A 19,037-nucleotide genomic window follows, 5' to 3' on the forward strand; every position below is an offset into this window, starting at 1 on the left:
TCTTTGAACTACATAAATGAAACGAACAGCGTGGCTGGCATTATTAAGAAAGTTATGCCTTTGAATGTAACATTCTTGGCTTGATAGAGAAGCTATTCCCTGTACGTAGTGAAAATCGTAGACGGTGTGGAATATTCTCAGAAACATTTAAAGTTTGTATTAATATTACCTTTGTCGCTATTTGTAGTTAATTCCTTTGTTGAATTATGTTGAAAGCAAAAGAGGTAAAATGTTGATGAATTTTATTACTGTATAGGGTCAAAAATGTATAAATACAATTTTATTTTATATGCATTTCATAGGCATTTGGACGAACTGGGTTTTTTTATTTGGACGCAATAATTCGGATTTTTAGTTGGCCAAGACCTAAGTCTTACCATCAAGGCTACGGTGATGATTATTGTTCTAGTCATTTGAGAAGCTAGAGAACTTACTCGTTTCTTCCACTTTTCATGAAAGTTAATCAATATATCTCTTACTTTTCTGTTAACGAAACTCTGAGTCGAAACAATATACGAATTTGTCTTTGTAAAGGATATAAGGTTTTCAATCCTACTACTAGGTTAATTAGTATTTACATAATTAAACATTAAAAATAATTAATAAACATAAATATTAAAATATTACCGTTATATTAACCCTCAATCTTACCATAAAAATGTTACTGCAAATATCTATAACTCCATTTTGTGTAGTTAGATGGTTAAATATCAAAGCACTAACCGTCAAAACAACCAGTAACCAAGACCTCAAGTAACTCTAAGCTCTTGTTAACTATTAGCTAGTTATTAGCGAGTAACTACAGTCTAATATGACACTAAGCCATCGCTAGTGGGTAACTATGTGTTAACATCAAAGTTTCATGTCATGCTCATAGTAACAAGGTCTATAAAACAAGTCTAGTTTGGAACTATTGTAATCTTATATCACAACTTTTATACAGTTTGTCTTAACAGTGTATCGTTTTAAATTCACACGTTGATTTGGAAATTTTGAATTGAAGGGATTATATAATTAATTATTTTTTAAACACCATTCTAAGTTACCGTTTACGTACTATAAAACAATACATGATAATTCTTTTTTTTAATAATACTAATATTATTATAATTCTGATTAAATATTTTAAAAACTGTTCAGAATTCATGTTGAAAACATCTACACATGTAAATGAACGATACTAATACAACTGTGTTTTAATGCAGTCAACTATTATTTACTTTCAATCAGAACAACAAATATCCAATGGGCTACCTGTAACTTATTTAAAAGAAACCTATGCAAAACTAGTTTACACTAATCATGGTAGCCCGTCATGATGAAATCATCTACAAACACGACGGATATGCTTAATAAAGTTCACAAATGCGAATCTTTAAACGAAGCAGTATTCAATTTCCAGGTAATTAACACTTGACCGGGCTTCATGTAATAGTACAGAGGTAATTGCAGATCACCAGATACTGCCAGGAGATTGAATTACCACTTAATTACTTCCACAAACCCTTCAGCGATCCTTGGAGGTTTTATAACGATCATTTTAAAACATCCACTAAATGTAATATTGCGGTTTAGTGACAGTGAAAATACGTGTTTGCCAAACCACCTTTCTCGTAATAAAAATAGGATAGTAATTAACGTAAAAAAATTATCCAAGCATCTCCAAATTACTTGTTACCATAACTCTTGGACCCCTATTTTCAGAATATTCAGCGGGTAAAAGTTTGTTTACGAGTAAAGTATAAAAGGGATAGTAATTGACTCAGTAATAGAAACAAAATCGTTTCAATTTTAAAGATTTATTCTCAATCTATGAAACATTAAACTTTATAAATATTTTAAATACATTTTAGTAAGGTAGCCTTAAGTGTGTGGAAATATTTTATATAAATTTTGAAATGAAATTTAAAAAACTTCATAAAGTAAAACATAGTATTTGTGTTATTAAAAATGCATTCAAAGATAACTTTAATATGAATGTATGGTGTAGCACCTAATACATTCTCTTTGAGGCTTTACTTAGTGAACTAAGTCTGTTGCAAACTCTCAAAGGTTTCCCGTACTTTTTACCCGTCCTATCCAATTCCATTTCAAACTCGATTACCCTTAAGCAAGTTCTAAAGACAAGACAACTTGATACTAACCAGCACCCAGTATAAGTAATAAACTTATCTAAGCCTCGAGGGCAACTTTTCATGGATGACTGCTTGCTGCACGATGTACTGTCTCGATTCCTCGATTTAGAAAGACAGGAGTGCTTGCTAGGGAAGCAGTCATTCGTCCTTTCCTGTGCCCAGGACGTAGTTATTGCTTCAGCGAAATCTTGGAAGTCACAGCCGCCCACGACCCCCTTAAGGGAAGTTCCCAAAAGAGGTCAGTTGCAAAATCCATTGGACACTGTGTGGGAAACACTTATCCTGAAATTAGGGACAGAAGACGTTGACCCGGCTTTGCCTTAGTCCCTAAGCTAAGGCTCACACCCGTAAGGGATGTTAGGTCATGTTTCATTGGATACAATTATCCTATTATTTTTTCTTATTTCCAAACAACAACAAAAACTTGTCGCCGGATCTCTCTCCACCTTCCGCCATGAAAATTTCCACTGAACATAGTGCCTTAACCTGGTTTACCTGATGTATTTATTGCGATTGTTCTGAAGGATAAGGACCCGCTTTGTCTAGAGAAGTTGGGACCATTCTCTCCCTGAAGAACAACAAGGCTCCCTGGACCTGATGGTGTACCCGGTGAGATCCTCAAGTAGCTCCTAACAATCCTTCCCCTCATCCTATTGAGCACTTGCAAAACCTCCTTAGCAGAGTAGGTATATCTCTCACATTGTAACTTATCTACGGTCTTTCTGATCTTTGTGTAGGGATGGGAAAACCAGACATACCCTCGTATTTGGGAAAATGCAAACTAAAAACACTTTAAATATGCAACAGTGTTGACCATAATATTTATTTATACGTCTATTTACTTATTACAATATTGGGTAAATCATATAATTACAAATGTTTAGCTCACAATAATCATAAAAAATAATCATAACAAATTATGTTTTCATATAAAAAGAACTTTATTCATAAAACCTTATTTGGAGGTGGTATCGGTTTACATATTTAAATAAAATATTGATTACGTTAAAAACAGTTACCAAATTCAACTACAACATACATTTTATAAACTTCCTCTATCCGTCATAATAGTATAATAAATCTATGATAATGTAAACAACTAAACAAGCAAAGATTCTCTCTCGTTTGTGGGCCTAGTTGTTTGTATATTCTCCACATTAATTCCTCCCTAGCTTGATGACTGTTCGTGTACTGTTTTGTCCAATGCAACACCACCAAGCATGACTTGAACATGTAGAACACTTTCACACGCACACACACAATCACACGAGCGTCAAAACCAACAGGGCTTCTGCTGAATTCTCGTCATTTACAAACAGCACAGTGTATTGGATAGTTTAATTAGTTTTATTTATGTTATACACTAGAGTAGCATGTTATTTATTCGTACTGGTCAAATAGACTGAAAGCTTTTAATCCTCTATATTATGTTTTTACTTTATTTTTAGCTTTCATGGATCTTTTTAAGGACATTGTAAACATATATTAATAGGTTTCAGCAACAAAACAATCTTTCTGTGTCTTTTTCCCACCTTTTGTACCTTTTATTCCAGTTATGTTTATGTTTTAATAAATAATTTGTGATACTGTTCGAATGTTTGATGATTTACTTTTTCCTATTGTTTAGTTGCAGTGGTACAACATTATGGCTATGGTAGAAGTGTTATACTTTATATTGTACTATAGCATGCCGCAAATTAAAAGAACCAAATTTTCCAAAACCGTATCCTCCCGCATTGCAAACGCAGAGCATGAGTATAACTGCAAAAAGAATGTTATACCTATACACTAACCCCGTACGAAGGACGGGTACCCTGCTAGTTTTTAATAAAATGACAATTAATAATCTCAGACTCAAAGACATATAGTTAGCTAGAATGTACGTCATAAAAAACCATTATAAATTTGTGTTTGCTTTTGCGTCAACATTTTAGTGAATCCACTTTGTATCAGTATTTTAAATAGCAAACAGTAGTTAAATACCTATTAGCTCTTTCAAATGAAAAGATAAAGATAATTTAGTGTTTAAAATGGGTTTGTCGTGTTAAGCCATAATAAATGTTTTCGCGTAAATATTTTCTGTATTAATTCTTCCGTCATTATAACTGTAAAAAAAAACACATTCTGTTTAAATTGATATGTTAATACCTTTTCCACCACTACCATAGGACACTAGAAACCTAGGACCACAGCCATTTCCCTTAAATCAAGTCCATTGGTGATTGGCGGGATTTTAACTCTGGAGCTTCTCGGACATGGGACAGGTCTACCTATTGGACCCGACACGTACTTCACAGCTGAGTTTTAATTGAAATCCAACCAGGAAAAGCGTCCATAATTAAATTTTAACAAGTGGCTAGGGAGAGAGAGAGTTGTCATTATAGACACTATCTTGTAGCAAATTGAGCTGACCTTATTGAAGTTAAATTTCGAGAGCAAGATAGCTTAAAAAATCCTCCTATTTCTAACTTTCCAATGATTTTGATACATTTTAGTTAGCGACGCAAACTAACTTGAAGTTCAAAACGCCAATTAACTTCAATTTCCTGAAGTAATACTTGGATAAGACGGAGTGGTACATTCATGGATTCCAAAGAAAAATTAATTGTTGTCGTATTTTTATCAACGACATTTTACCAACCGTCAAAGTTCACCTTATCCATTATTTTACATGTTAGAAGCTAAGTGTTCTTCAAACCATTGGCATTCAATTAGTTTGCAAATCGTATTCAGTGATACTTAAATATTTAATTCAATTAAATAAATCATTGCCTAGAGATGTTTGGTATATTTAACTTGAGGTTTAGTAGAGTAAAATAGAGAGGTCTAAACGCTAGCAAATTTACTTACAATGTTCTAAAAACAAAATCCATCCGAAGTACAGGAGAAGTTTTTACGAGGAAACCACTAAGTATACTAAAATATTTATAACCTGAATATTCATCCTGTTATTACATTTTAGTGTGTACCATTTAATGTTATTCTTGCCGTACACGATATTTTAACGTGCATTTTATACAGTATTAAAATAGTTATTTCAAAGCATTCACATTTACAGTGTAAATTATTTCCAAAAATCATATACAGTATTTGAAACTGATTATTGTCGAAAATGCTATGTAAATCTCGTTATGGATAAATGTAGAGAAATAAGTAGCATATAGTCAACTTTAATAAATGATTGAGTTAAAATAGTAAGGATTAACTATTTTAAAGAGTAGGGAAAATAAACTAAAACAGTTATTTTGAAAGCCGTTACCACGTAGGGAAGAGTTTAATATTAAAACAGGAATGACATACTTACAACAGCTGTCTCCACTATATGCAATGTTTTTTACCTCTTTTCGTAGTTTAAATTAAACTGGATGCATCAGATGTAATTTCGTCCATGCGATAAATTAAAGTTTAAAATACTATTTCACATTCAATTATTCTAAATATTTTTAAAATTGTGTACTTTTTTACTGCGACATTACAATAAGTTTCATTACTAGTCCCGAAAGTTACTGCTACAAAGTGCATTTCGGACCAAGATTCGAGCAACAACTATCGATTCCTAGAATGGATCTTCGTGACATTTAATGAACGCTACTTTTAACCACGATTCTAACAATCAAACATAATTTCTTGATTTCAAATAAAATATTACTAGTGGTCGAAAGCTCGATAAATATTATGTAATGCACAGGCTTCTCTATTTTCACCACACGCTGTAAATAAAACATGTGATTGTAATTAATTCCTTTTTTTCTGTTTATATATTGTTGTTAGTTCGTGACCAGCATGGCAACCCAAATGGCACATGTACTTTCTTTCATTTCAAGTTCATTGTTTGTGATTATTTTTGAGCCTATTTAAATTTACAAAAGGGTTCTGAATATCCACATGCATCTTTCTAACAGGATGCGTAGATTTTCGCTGCGATGCACACGAGCTGCGAAAAAAGATTTGAAAGAAACCTGCTTGCGTATTAATATATAGATTCCATAGTCTAGTAAATCTGTTATAATATACCATAGGATAGGTAAAAGTCTCCTGCTTTAGAAAATTTCCATGCCTATTTTAGTGTCCCTACTGCGCTAAACTTAAACTTCCTTTTTTTCCGTAAGAAAAACATTAGACTGGGAAAGGCAAAAGTTTGTTTAATAAGCTATATTAATGATTAGGACAGGACAAATTCATTTCTTTTGCTAGATTAAAAATAGACGATTTTCAGATAGTTTTAGCTGTACAGATATGAGCTATTTTCGTATACAAAATAATGAATACAATACAATTACGTTAAAACACTAATACCGAAACCCTACCCAGGCCGAAGCTAACCAAAACCCCCGGTCTGTGAAACCCTGCTTTAGAAACACACAAACCGAACCCCTGGGCCTGTGAGACCCCGCTTTAAAACACACTAACGCTGGGCTTCCGATACGGGCATGTTATGAACAGACAACCTATCAAGGTCACGGCACCCACACAAAATTAACAAACAATATAGCTACAGGTAGGGGAGGAAAAGGGGGGAAGGTATTGGAAAAAGTAAACCCAAGTAAGCAGTGTTGCCAACATGGGTTTATGACAATTCCCTTGGGTCTGTCAGACCGGGGTTTTTTTTAAAAGAATTAAAAAATCAAACATGTTTAGACTCGACAAAACTCAACTGTCACTTTTAAAACCAAATGACTTAACATTACGCCACCTAGGAAACACTTACGCCCTTCCCTGGCCGTATCAGCCAGCGCGGGAGTACCTGCAGGACATCCGCCCAGGTTCCAGTATGGTCAGCGAAAGTGTCGACTTAGTATTCCTATCCACCAAGGTCAAAGTGATAACGACCTCTTTAGTGATAAAGGTGAAACTTGGCGGACTGCCAGCGCGCGCCGTCACGTGGGCTTGACACTTCGAGCGTCACCACCGTGACAGGCGTGCCAACGTAAACTTGTTGACTCATGATTGTTGTACTTGACAAGTTGCAAGGTGGGCAACCTAAAATGTTAGTCATTGACCCGGGAAACTATGTTAAACAATTTTAAGAATGTACGCGATTTATCCCGATTTAGATTTTTTATGTCAAAAACCAAATTAAACATGTGTCCACAATGTTATGTAAGCCTATTTTACTTCGGTAAATATAGTTGATCTCCTAGATTGCTGAAAAGAGTGTGTAAAACCAATTCGTAATAAGGTTATGCTAAAGGTGTAGCATCAACATAATTGTTGGTTCTACTTGAAGACAAATTTAAAGGTGCAAACTGGAAATGTTAGTTTATAGGACTCAGGATACTATGTAAACATACGTTATATTTTAAAATGTCCATGGGTTTTTCTGCTTTTGATATTTTTGTCCGAAACACTGAATCTGTGTTTAAATATTATGTACTATTACTGCTGAGTTGAGCGAGCTGGTCTAGTGGTTTGAGCGCAGGACTTCGGTCAAGAGGTCCCGGGTTCTAATCCCGCCAAATCACCAATGGATTTTATCTGAGTGATAATGCCGCAATCCCTAGGTCTAGCCTGAAATTATGTGCGGAAATTCCCGGCTTGTACCTAGCGTTAAAGGGGGAAAAAATCAAAAAACTGTTGTGAAGATAGGGACGTAAGCTCTTAAATTCCGAAAAGGGTCGGTTTAACTAATTTAGCGGGAGACATTAAGGAGGGAAAAAGTTGTTGACTCATGGTAGGGTAGTTATTTGTTTTAACTGGAACAAAATAAGAGTTAAAGGATGTATAACCTGAAATATTAGTTAGTTATATAGGGCTCTGGAAACTACGTCAACATGAAAAACATTAAACATATTCGTGATTTATTCTGGCCTGCTAAAATGGTTTGATTAAACCAATTTGTGACAATATTAAGGGAGGATAAAATAAACTAAAATATTTTTATTCTCGGACAGAGGCCGTAAATCTGAGCAATGACGGTTTATGCGGCGTCGGTTAAGTGAGGTCTACCATCATAGAAAACTGGATATAGAAAGTAGAGTTAGGTACAATACTATGTAACCTTTAAGAGAAGCTATTAAAAATACCCCCGCCGCAGCAAACTGCCGACTAAGCGAATTTCCATTGTCTGAATTGATTTTCAGTTAAATATATTTTAATAACATTAGGTTTAACGAGTACCTAGGTTTGCTGCTACAAGGAAAGTAATAAAGTGTGTTTTTGAGTAAAATATTGATAGCTTAGTACAAAATAAATAAATTTGCCAAGTTTGATCAAAATATATCCATAAACAAACAAACTACAACATTTGACAATATTCTCCATAAGAATAACATGGGAATTTTAAATTTACAATTTTTTTAATTTTCTCCGTTACTAATTATCGAACAAAAATACTTTTATATACTAAATTATTTGTTTTTTTAAGCTCTTTAAAAAGGTCTAAAGAGAAATCGGGAAATTTTGTGTTTTGAGGGTCAAAAGTGAGAAAAACCAATTTTTACCCCATAAAACCCCCCGTAAAGCCCCGTTCCCATGGTCCGATCGTGCTGGTTTGCGAACTCATTCAAGTTTATCCCGCTTTACACCTTTAAACCAAATTTCATCAAAATCTGACAAAAATTACTCAAGTTATCGCGTTCACGGACGTATATATATATATATATATATATGTCTATATATATATATATATATATATATATATATATATATATATATATACATATATACAAATTTGAACGAATGGTGTTTTTGGCCTCTGGGGACATCAAAATGAAAAAGTAAATCGGTCCCGGGTCTAGGTCTTACCGTGCCACCTACGGTAATAGCTACTTCCCTATAGGGAAATTCGCTAAAACGATTCGACACCTAAAAAGTGCTACACCATCTCACTGGTGCTACCAATTCCAGTACCTTCTATCACCAACATTTCTGGTACCTTGTAGAGTTGGTCATCTCATGCGAAGTCAGCGGTTCAAATCCCTACATTCACCAAAAACCTCTACATATATGATGTGCTAATAATTGGTTGTTTAAAACAATAAAATCACAGGACTTACATGGAAGGAGATATTTCTTTTCTCTTAAAACCACACGTGAATTATTCTTTGCCTTAAAAATAAGAGAAATTGGGTTTCATAGCTGCACCTTACACATAAATTGGCAATTTCATTAAACCTTTACAGGTTGAGTATCATACAAGCCAGTATATTGGTCCATTAAAGACCCTTGCCGTTATTAAACGAATTAATTTCCGTCGTGTTATTGCTAATAACTATATCCATTACATTATGAGATTCAATAGATTCTAACGGTCTATTATCAACTATTGAATATAAATGCCTCATTAATCTTGTTTAGCATAAAATTTAATGAATGTTAAAGAGACTTCGCAAGATGCATGATTTAATTTTAAGTATGAAATAACTAGCTCAGATCTAACCAGAGATGGAATATAATAATTTATTGCTAAATAATATAAAAATACCCCCGACGCAGAAAACCTGCTGGCTAATGTCAATTTGCTTGATCAGATTTACACTAAAAGCATTACATTTCTACAAGATATTGAGTTAAATTCAGTTCCACTATTGATAATTCTTATCCGAGTCATCTTTGCTACAACTAGTTGGGAGCTACGGTTGTCCAAATTAAACCAAGGAGACATTTTAATATTCATATGTTTGGAAAAAATCCAAAATTTGTTGATTTCCATGTTATCAAGTATGTTCTGATTTTTTCATAAAAATGGAGTAATGCTTTAAAATAATCTGGTAATGTAGTTGAACATAACCAAAATATTGAAGTGATTTTTTTTTTGATAGTAGATAGTTTTTTAAAAGTTAGTAGTTTCTATGTCGGTGTTGTTTGAAAAATATTACCGGTACGGTAATTTTCCAAAATGGTTAGTAAAAACAATGTTTTCAAGTCATTTCGAGATTTTAAAATTCAAGTAGTCGAGATATTTATGTTATTTTTGTTGAGTAATGTTTTAGGCAATCGATCACCTGAGTACGGGATCAATTACCGGATCCCGAAACGACATGAAAACTTCGTTTCCTTTAATCACGATACGATATCCTTAAAACTTAATGGCAGCAACAGAGAACTTTGTGGTCTCATGGATAACAATTCCTAGACCACCTCTTTAGGCAATAGCCAAATCTCTTATAAAAGCCATAATATTATTTGGGGCAAAATTATATTGAACTTTAGTGTTTATCGAATATGGATCTCTTAATACTTTGTTGACTCTGGAAATATTTAGTTAATTAACTGAAATTACTGAAAATGTTTATTGTAAAGATGAAGCTAAGAGAGATACGAACTCTAATAGGAGGCCTTTAAAAGGCTTCTAGCTTGTGAAGCTTTTTCTTCTTCTTCTAAGAATGAAAGCTAACTATCTATCTATATATTAATAGGCAAGCATGTTTCTTTAAAACCTTTTTTCTCAGCTCGTGTGTATCGTAGGGAAAATCTACGCATACCGTTAGAAAACTATTTTCCTGTAGGTGTGCAGAATCCCTTTATAAATTAAAATAGGATCAAAAATAAGCACAAAAAATGAATTTGAAATTTTAAAAAATTAACATGGGTTTTATGGGTTGCTATGGTGATGACAAAATAACAACACAATATAAACAGAAAATCAAAACAAATGGAAGACATTCCAATCACATGTTTTATTTACAGTGTGGGATGAAAATAGAGAAGTTTGTACAATACATACTTTTGGTCGATTTTTCGACCACGGGGCGTGCTCTCGTATTATTAATTAAGTGAACATAAGCGAATAAATTAAAAATTTACGTCTATAGTTTAATAAGATATAACATATTATAACGAACCAAGTATTTTTGATCGTGGACTTAGTATTTATCATGGCTTTCAGAAATTATCAAGATTTCAATTAGCAAATAATAAAAAATAAAAAAATAATATTTTTTTCAATTATCTTAACTCGCAACCTTTAAACTATGAAAAAAATTGAATCTTGACTAATTTCTACTACTATAGAAGGTAAGGAATAATGTAATTTATTTTTAAACGGATACGTCACTCTAACAAGAAAATACACAGTGTCTTTTTGACAAATGACTGGTCAGTACATGAGCAGTGAAAAAACTGGAAACAACAAGATTTCAAGAACAACACACAAGATAACCTCAAGATAATGATTCACTTTAAATAACAGAACAAGGTAATACAATAGACTTTCAAAAACAAAACTATTATAACAACATAGAGCAATAATGATAGCAAGACAGTAAATACTCATGCATAATCAGTAAATACAGGCAAAGCAATGTTGATGAAATACAGATAAATACTTTCAGGAAAATAAATACCAACGCCGCAGCAAACCTGCCAACTAAGCGAATTTCCATTTGTCTGAATTGATTTTCAGTTAAATATATTTTAATAACATTAGGTTTAACGAGTACCTAGGTTTGCTGCTACAAGGAAACTAATAAAGTGTGTTTTTGAGTAAAATATTGATAGCTTAGTACAAAATAAATAAATTTGCCAAGTTTGATCAAAATATATCCATAAACAAGCAAACTACAACATTTGACAATATTCTCCATAAGAATAAAGTGGGAATTTTAAATTTAAAATTTTTTAAATTTTCTCCGTTACTAATTATCGAACAAAAATACTTTTATATACTAAATTATTTGTTTTTTTAAGCTCTTTAAAAAGGTCTAAAGAGAAATCGGAAAATTTTGAGTTTTGAGGGTCAAAAGTGAGAAAAACCTATTTTTACCCCATAAAACCCCCGGTAAAGCCCCGTTCCCATGGTCCGATCGTGCTGGTTCGCGAACTCATTCAAGTTTATCCCGCTTTACACCTTTAAACCAAATTTCATCAAAATCGGACAAAAATTACTCAAGTTATCGCGTTCACGGACGTATATATAAGTCTATATATATATACATATATAAAAATTTGAACGAATGGTGTTTTTGGCCTCTGGGGACATCAAAATTAAAAAGTAAATCGGTCCCGGGTCTAGGTCTTACCGTGCCACCTATGGTAATAGCTACTTCCCTATCGGGAAATTCGCTAAAATATTATAGACTTCGTAACAAAAACAAAATAACAACAGGATAAACTCTAGTAAAAAAAATAAATCATTTTAAATAAGTTATTTTTTTAGTACATTATAAAGTGGATCTCGTGCCATTCAATTATTTCTGTATCTAATATTAATTTAAATTTAATACAATTGGTTTCTTATGACTTGTGTTTGTTTGGTTAGAGTTAAATACAGGAGTATAAAGGAAGGACATTAAAGCTCCTGCTATTATCAGGCTGTTTGTCTGTTTACTGGTGAGTGTTGTATTCTGCGGTGTAGGAACTGCAGGAGTTACAGAGCTTTAAAATGTACCATTCATTAAATTAAGTTTAAAAAAAAATATAATTCAGTAAGGTGATCCATTTGTAACCAAAACATGAAAATTTGCCGAAAATGGGCCCAGTTGAAGCAGAAAATGAAGGTTTTACAGACAAAACATACATAGTTTGTTTTCAGTATTATTATATTTTTTACAAAAATTGTTTTATTTTTTTACATTTATTTTTGAATTTTTTCGTTAATATATATAACATCTTTTTGATCTCTAAAAAAAAAACTCTTTCGTGAAATGCAATGTTAAAACCATAAATGCAAAATCACACAGCATTTCCCTTGTTATGATTAAAACGAAAGGTAGCCTAATACATTTTACATGAAATTACCTAAACCAATGAAATTATTAATTTATGGTAATTTGAATAGATTTTCATAATTTTACAAACAAAAACGAGGCGTGTAGCAATAAATTATACAAAATTGATCTCAAACTTCAGTTCAAAACTCAAATTGTAATTTTCCTTCATGTAACATTCATGAGACAAATTGATGGTAATTCAGGAATTGCTTCTGAATGAAATATCTTTACATCTGAGTGAATAACGTCGAATATTTCATTTGACTATAATTTGATAATCCGACTTTTGAATAGTAATATGCTTGGTAAATTGATGGATTTGTTTTATTCGTAATATTTGTGCTCTGATAGATTGTGTACCAAACAAGAGAAAACTGCGAGAAAAACAAACAAAACAACAAGAGAAAAAGCTGATGTTGAATCATAGAAAATCCACACTGCGAACACACCTAACGACGACGTAGTTTACGTACACTATAGAAAATCCACACTACGAACACACCTAACGACGGCGTAGTGTACGAACACTTTAAAAAATCCACACTATGAACACACCTAACGACGACGTAGTGTACGAACACTACGAGTATATCAATTTCGTAACATAGTTTTTAAACGGGTTTTAATTTGTAAAATGGAATGTGTGCATACCTTTATCCGTAGCATAAACAAATAAATTTGTCTATATCTGTAGTCACAATAGTTTTATTGTTGCGACAGAGAACAGCTGATTAATATTTAACCTTTAACTTAAGCTATTTTCAAACGCATGTAGTATTAACGACTGTTTGGGCTGCAGTATGAGGAAATATAAAACTAACTAATTTATTAGATAACTAGCTGTAACCCGCGGGCTTTGCCCCGTTTTCGCTACGCTCACTCAGCAAGTGAGCTCGTTCGCATGGCTCAATCACGTCCTGGTTGGAGCTCGTTCGCTGCGCTCACTTGCCTTCAGGTTAGCTCGTTCGCTACGCTAACTCGCCTCCAGGGTGAAGTTCGTTCGCTACGCTCACTCACCTTTTGGTTGCAAATTAGACATATCATAGAATCAACTTTTTAGTTGAAACAGCTGACTAAACTATTTAATTCCCTTTTAATATGAATACTCATAAGGTTAACATGGGGAACTATAGAGCCACTGGGGTGGAGCCCGAAAGGATTTTTGAGATAAGAATATGCCTATATGTTAATCGGGAATGTGAGCTATCATCATGCCAAATTTCAGCAAAATCCGTCCAGTGGTTAATGCGTTCACTTGTCACAAACATACATCCATACATCCAAACTTTCTCATTTATAATATTAGTAGGATTGCAATATTAGAGTAAACAAAGTACAGCTCGTAAAAATGGATTACATCAAATCTACTAACCTAGTGAATATATATATATTTTTTTTAATTAAATAATTGCTTTTAATTAATTGATTGTACTAATTAATTAATTGTTTGATCCACTTTTTTGTATTCATATTGTAATTTTTCTGTTGTAAGTTTGTATGGTAAATTAGAAATTATAATTACTAAAAAGTAATAGCAGGTTCAATGTTTTGAATTTCCTAGTTTGTTTGAATATTGTTATGTTTATTAGATTCTATGTCAACCAAAAATGTGTTACTTTTTCATTATCATTGATGAGTTTTAAATCCACTGAAAGAAAATATTCGTTATTTTTTACATTGGTACGAATAAGCGACAGTGAAACTTCGTAAAATATGCTAGGTTCACCTCCAAACAGCTGTTGAACAACTGTTAATAATTATCTCGCAACCAACCTATCAGTCTAGCTCCAAACATGGTCCAATGTAACATACCAATATGTGTTTCTGTAATCTTTCTTTTTGTCGTAAGTAAATTAGTAATAGCAATAAGTTGTGGCTAAAAGTCTCTATCTAACGTTGTTAAATAATGTATCTTTTACTTTCTATGACAGTAGAAACAGTTTCGATAAAGTAACTAAAGCACATAATATGAAAGTTATTTAAAGTAAAAGAAACATCATAATATCATTGATCTTTTCAGTGCATAATGTACAATTCAAAATAAAAATAAATTACTCCTAATGCTAAAAACATTTTTCTTTCGGTTCCGATGGCGTTCCAGAAGAAGTCAACCAATTGTTAACCAATTGTGAAATTCTAAATAAAAAAAAGTTTTGTCAAGCAGATTAGAACAATTTTGAGACAAAGATCGGGCATTCCTTTCAGCTTACCTTAAGGTTTAAAATAAAATCCCATACGTTTTGAAAGTTCTATGTTTTACTAAATAATAAAACCAAGTCACTTTAACATATTTAGTGAAAACGGAGGCTTTGATATTTAGCACAAGTTAATTTTCAAAAGGGTGTTTTAATTTGGTTACTTATTTGTAGGTTTTAACAACAGTGTCTCTCGTCGAAGGCACGTCTCCAGGTAGGTTTCAGTTTTATATTTTATTACTATGGAGCCAAGCTTTGCTTGAAATGATCATGAGTATGCTTGTTTCCTTACACATAAAAAAGGTTATATATGATTAAAATCTATTGGCATTATGTTGTATTTATTACAGGCACATTCTTGAGCTGTCTCAATGAATGTTTTTACACGTTGTCTTTTGCATGGTTTTCCTTCCCTTAAAATAATTAGATTTTGAAAAATTACTGAGGAAAATAAATTACTCATTCTCATGAAGCAGTGCTTTTTGAAAACTTTGTTCTTGTACAGTTTCGAGTTAGTTTTTCATCAAATTTAGTCGTTATAGAATATCTTTTGTATAGAATATTTCATATCTGAAAACACAATTCTTGTATGTGGCCTATGTACAGATGAATAAAGATATTTTGATTAGATTTGATTAGACCAGCTCACTTGCTCCATTTGAGACGATTTCTAACATTATAAGAACGAGTTCAATTATCTATACATGGTGTTCAGGCTAATGTATGTTGCTTTTAGGTATGTATTTCAAATTTTAAAATGTCCTAACATTTTTCAATATGGCCACCAACTTTAATTTTTCTTATGGAAGACCCTGTAGCCTATTTTATGTTTTTTTTTATAATTACTTGCAATGTACATTCTGCATCATGTAGCTCCTAAAAGAGGAAGTTTATGGCGAAAATGCCAAGAGTAAATAGGAATTAAAATTGCATCTGCATTCTTAAAAGGCATACAATACACAGTTTATCTATTTTCAAATTTACTATTTACTGCCATTTTTGAAACAATTAAATTAATATTTGTTTTGTATTTCATGGTATTTAAAGAATTTAGATGCAACTTTGAGACTTATTTACTCTTTGCATTTTCGCCCAAAACTTACTCGTTTAGGAGCTCCATGATGTAGAATGTACATCGAATCCATTTTTAGTAGATTATTTTATTTATATGTTCATAGCTTAGTATAAAACAATAAAAGCCAAATCTTACCAAAAAGAAATCTACCAACAAAAAAAATCCACAACTTATTTATCCCCGATAAGAAAAACATGGTAATCATTGATTGACATTTTTTTTTCTTCTCTAAAACTATTATAAATACAATAATGCTTTAGTGTACTGAATGATAATTTTTTACCTTTTTTATCTATATTTTATCATGTTATTCAAGACGGATCATTATATTTTCATGAGATAATTGCCATGTTTTCAAACATTGGAAAATATTCGACAAAATTATACTTGTGTATCTGTTCACATTGATGGTATTAGCTGAGTCGATATTTTGGCAAATTAATAGTGGTTTAGGGAAACTAGATTGTATTTGTATTAATTGCTATGTTGAAATGTGTTAATGATTTGAAAAGTCATCAAGCTGGAAAATTGGATTTACTGCAGACTTTTGAGAGAAGTTAATCCGATTTAATTATTCAGCTTAGTGAAAAAATAATATGAATTTACCAATCAGAACTTGAACTCACAAAGAGAGCATTTGATTGTTATTAGACTACCAAAAAGGGCTGAGCACGTTTACTAACAATAATCAGCAACAAAAACCATTTAATTAATCTCCAACCAAATATTCTCAAAGTCCACCGAACAGCAGTAAAAAAAAAAAAACAGTCTACGTACTGTAACTTATCCAGATAGTAAAAATATTCTCTTCTTCGATACTACAAAAAAGGTTCTAATTTTAATGCGCTTGGATTGTGACATTCAATTCGGCTCATATTTCCATTCACCAACACATTGTCTCAATCAAGCTGAAACAAGAATTTCAAGAGCATAGATTATAGATTGGCTGGTTAGCCAAATGGTAAAAGTGCTTGCCTAGCAATCAAAATGTCACTCGTTCAATCCTGAGAAAAGTCAGTGGCTTTTTGATGTTTTGATAGCATTTTGGGAGCTGCTCCTGATCACTGGGCTTTAAAAAATGGTCCTGGTTAATGAAACAGCTGATCATGGCGAGTGACAAAGCTACACAGATCTCTCACACCATTCTACAACCATCCTTCAGTCATGTTTGGGTTAAAATCCGTAAACTCATCTAGGCGGCCCATGTCAAATTGTAAAAGGTTAAATTCGTGTTTTAGCAAAGGATGGTACATTTGAAGTAAAACACATGCCCCAAGTATGGAGTCAATCATCGATACGGTTTCTGAGAAAGAATTGCAGCTATATCACTCATAAGAATAGGTATACGATTCATACTCTCATTTTAAAATAGAAACGAGTGTATACTAGTATTCTAGTATTCTACTAGTATTCTAAAAGCCTTAATATGTAAAACAAAGTAGTTTTAGCTATACAGTATATAGTCAAATAGTGCATTACATAAAAATGTTTAAAACCCCCTAGCCTAAAATATACCTATATAAAACAGAACATGTATTTTTGTTTTATCATATTTTATGCTTCTAGTCTTGAGCGCAAATATCCCCCTGCCTCCTTTTCTAAACAAGAATGAAGCAAAACAGAAATTGAATTGCCCACAAAGAACAACACCTTTGAAAGTCAATGAAAACCTTGAACTTGAATGCTATATCCAAGGAACATCCTTTAAGGGATTGTTGTTCTGGTACAACACTCTGGTGTTAAATATGGAACTGGCCAAATGTGATTCGGATGTTAAGCAATATATAAAGGTGGAGAAGAGGAACGAGCTCAAGGTGCAGTTGAAAGACAAGTGCATTGTATATAAGCGATATGAAACCCGTTCCCCTGAAACTAAAATCTGCGGCTTGACTCTGGTATGTTCATTATTTAATATGTATAGTATTTGTATATGTAACTATACTAATTTGTAAAAAATAACGGTTGATTGAAATAAAATCAGGTTTGTTTTAATTTCTGGGTTGCCGAGTGGTTAGAGTGTAACCTAGGAATCAAACGATCCCCGAATCTATCTTGAGAAGAGTTAGCTTTGGTGGTTCAAAACTTAACCCTGCTGTCTTTGATAGTTAATGGCCCTTTGTAAAATTTCCCTGACTAATGAAACAGATGGTCTTAGTCAGATATAAAGTTACACGGGGTGTCTCAATTACATACAGTCTTCCTTTACTAATGTTTTATTTAAGATACGCACCTAGGTGGGGGTCCCCATTTCAATCAATAATTGGTAATTAAATGTGCATATTTTAGTATTAACTGAAAATGTATGAATAAATCAAATAAAAATATTGATTTATTTCTAATTGTAACCATCCAGCATGATAAAAAAATTATATTTAAATGGCTGAATTTATTTCAAAACTTGGCCAAAGGGTTAGAACTGGCACCTGGCTAAAGTTACCTTGTTATCAGTAATTATTTATGGCTGTCAAATATTACTATATTCACAGCCATAGGATGTTATTCCTTAATCAAATATAGACTGAATGAAGGCTAAATAAAAATTTATTTAGGTTTCCATACATGTAAAAATAACTAATGTACTTTTTTATTATTTAGATACGAGAAGTTATCTTCTATTGACAGTTCAGAACAAAGTTAATGATAAAATAATAACATGTTAATGATAAAACCACAGCCTCTTATTTAGAGATAAGAGGCTGTGATTTTTAATGTAGGTAGAGATTATATTTATGTCTCTTGTCTATTTATGTCTAACTATTGTTTTATCTATTGTTTAAACTTTGCAAAGTCTATTGTAATTATAGTGTAATTACTGAATGACCAATAAATCTATTCTAAATTCTAACGCAAAGATATTTGTACTTCAGTAGTTATTTCACTCTATCTATCACTGGGGAGTTTCAAACCTGTTAAACATGTTAAAGCGAAATATTCAACTTTTTTACTCGGACGTTGGTGAGATTACCATGGCTTTGTTTACTTT

General features: G+C 32.4%; 1 protein-coding gene across 1 annotated transcript; it reads left to right on the forward strand.

Moving 5' to 3' along the window:
* Nucleotides 1–14,575: 14,575 nt before the first annotated feature.
* Nucleotides 14,576–17,949, forward strand: LOC128997669 (uncharacterized; the record flags this gene model as incomplete). Its single annotated transcript, XM_054423308.1, has 3 exons — nucleotides 14,576–14,628; nucleotides 15,154–15,193; nucleotides 17,621–17,949. Coding segments are annotated over exons 1-3 (420 nt in total), but the record flags the coding sequence as incomplete, so codon positions are not given.
* Nucleotides 17,950–19,037: the final 1,088 nt, after the last annotated feature.

This window comes from Macrosteles quadrilineatus, unplaced genomic scaffold (assembly GCF_028750875.1).
Source record: "Macrosteles quadrilineatus isolate MER2022 unplaced genomic scaffold, UCM_ALF_1.0 Scaffold_6__1_contigs__length_79288215, whole genome shotgun sequence".
NCBI classification, from domain to species: Eukaryota; Metazoa; Arthropoda; class Insecta; order Hemiptera; family Cicadellidae; genus Macrosteles; species Macrosteles quadrilineatus.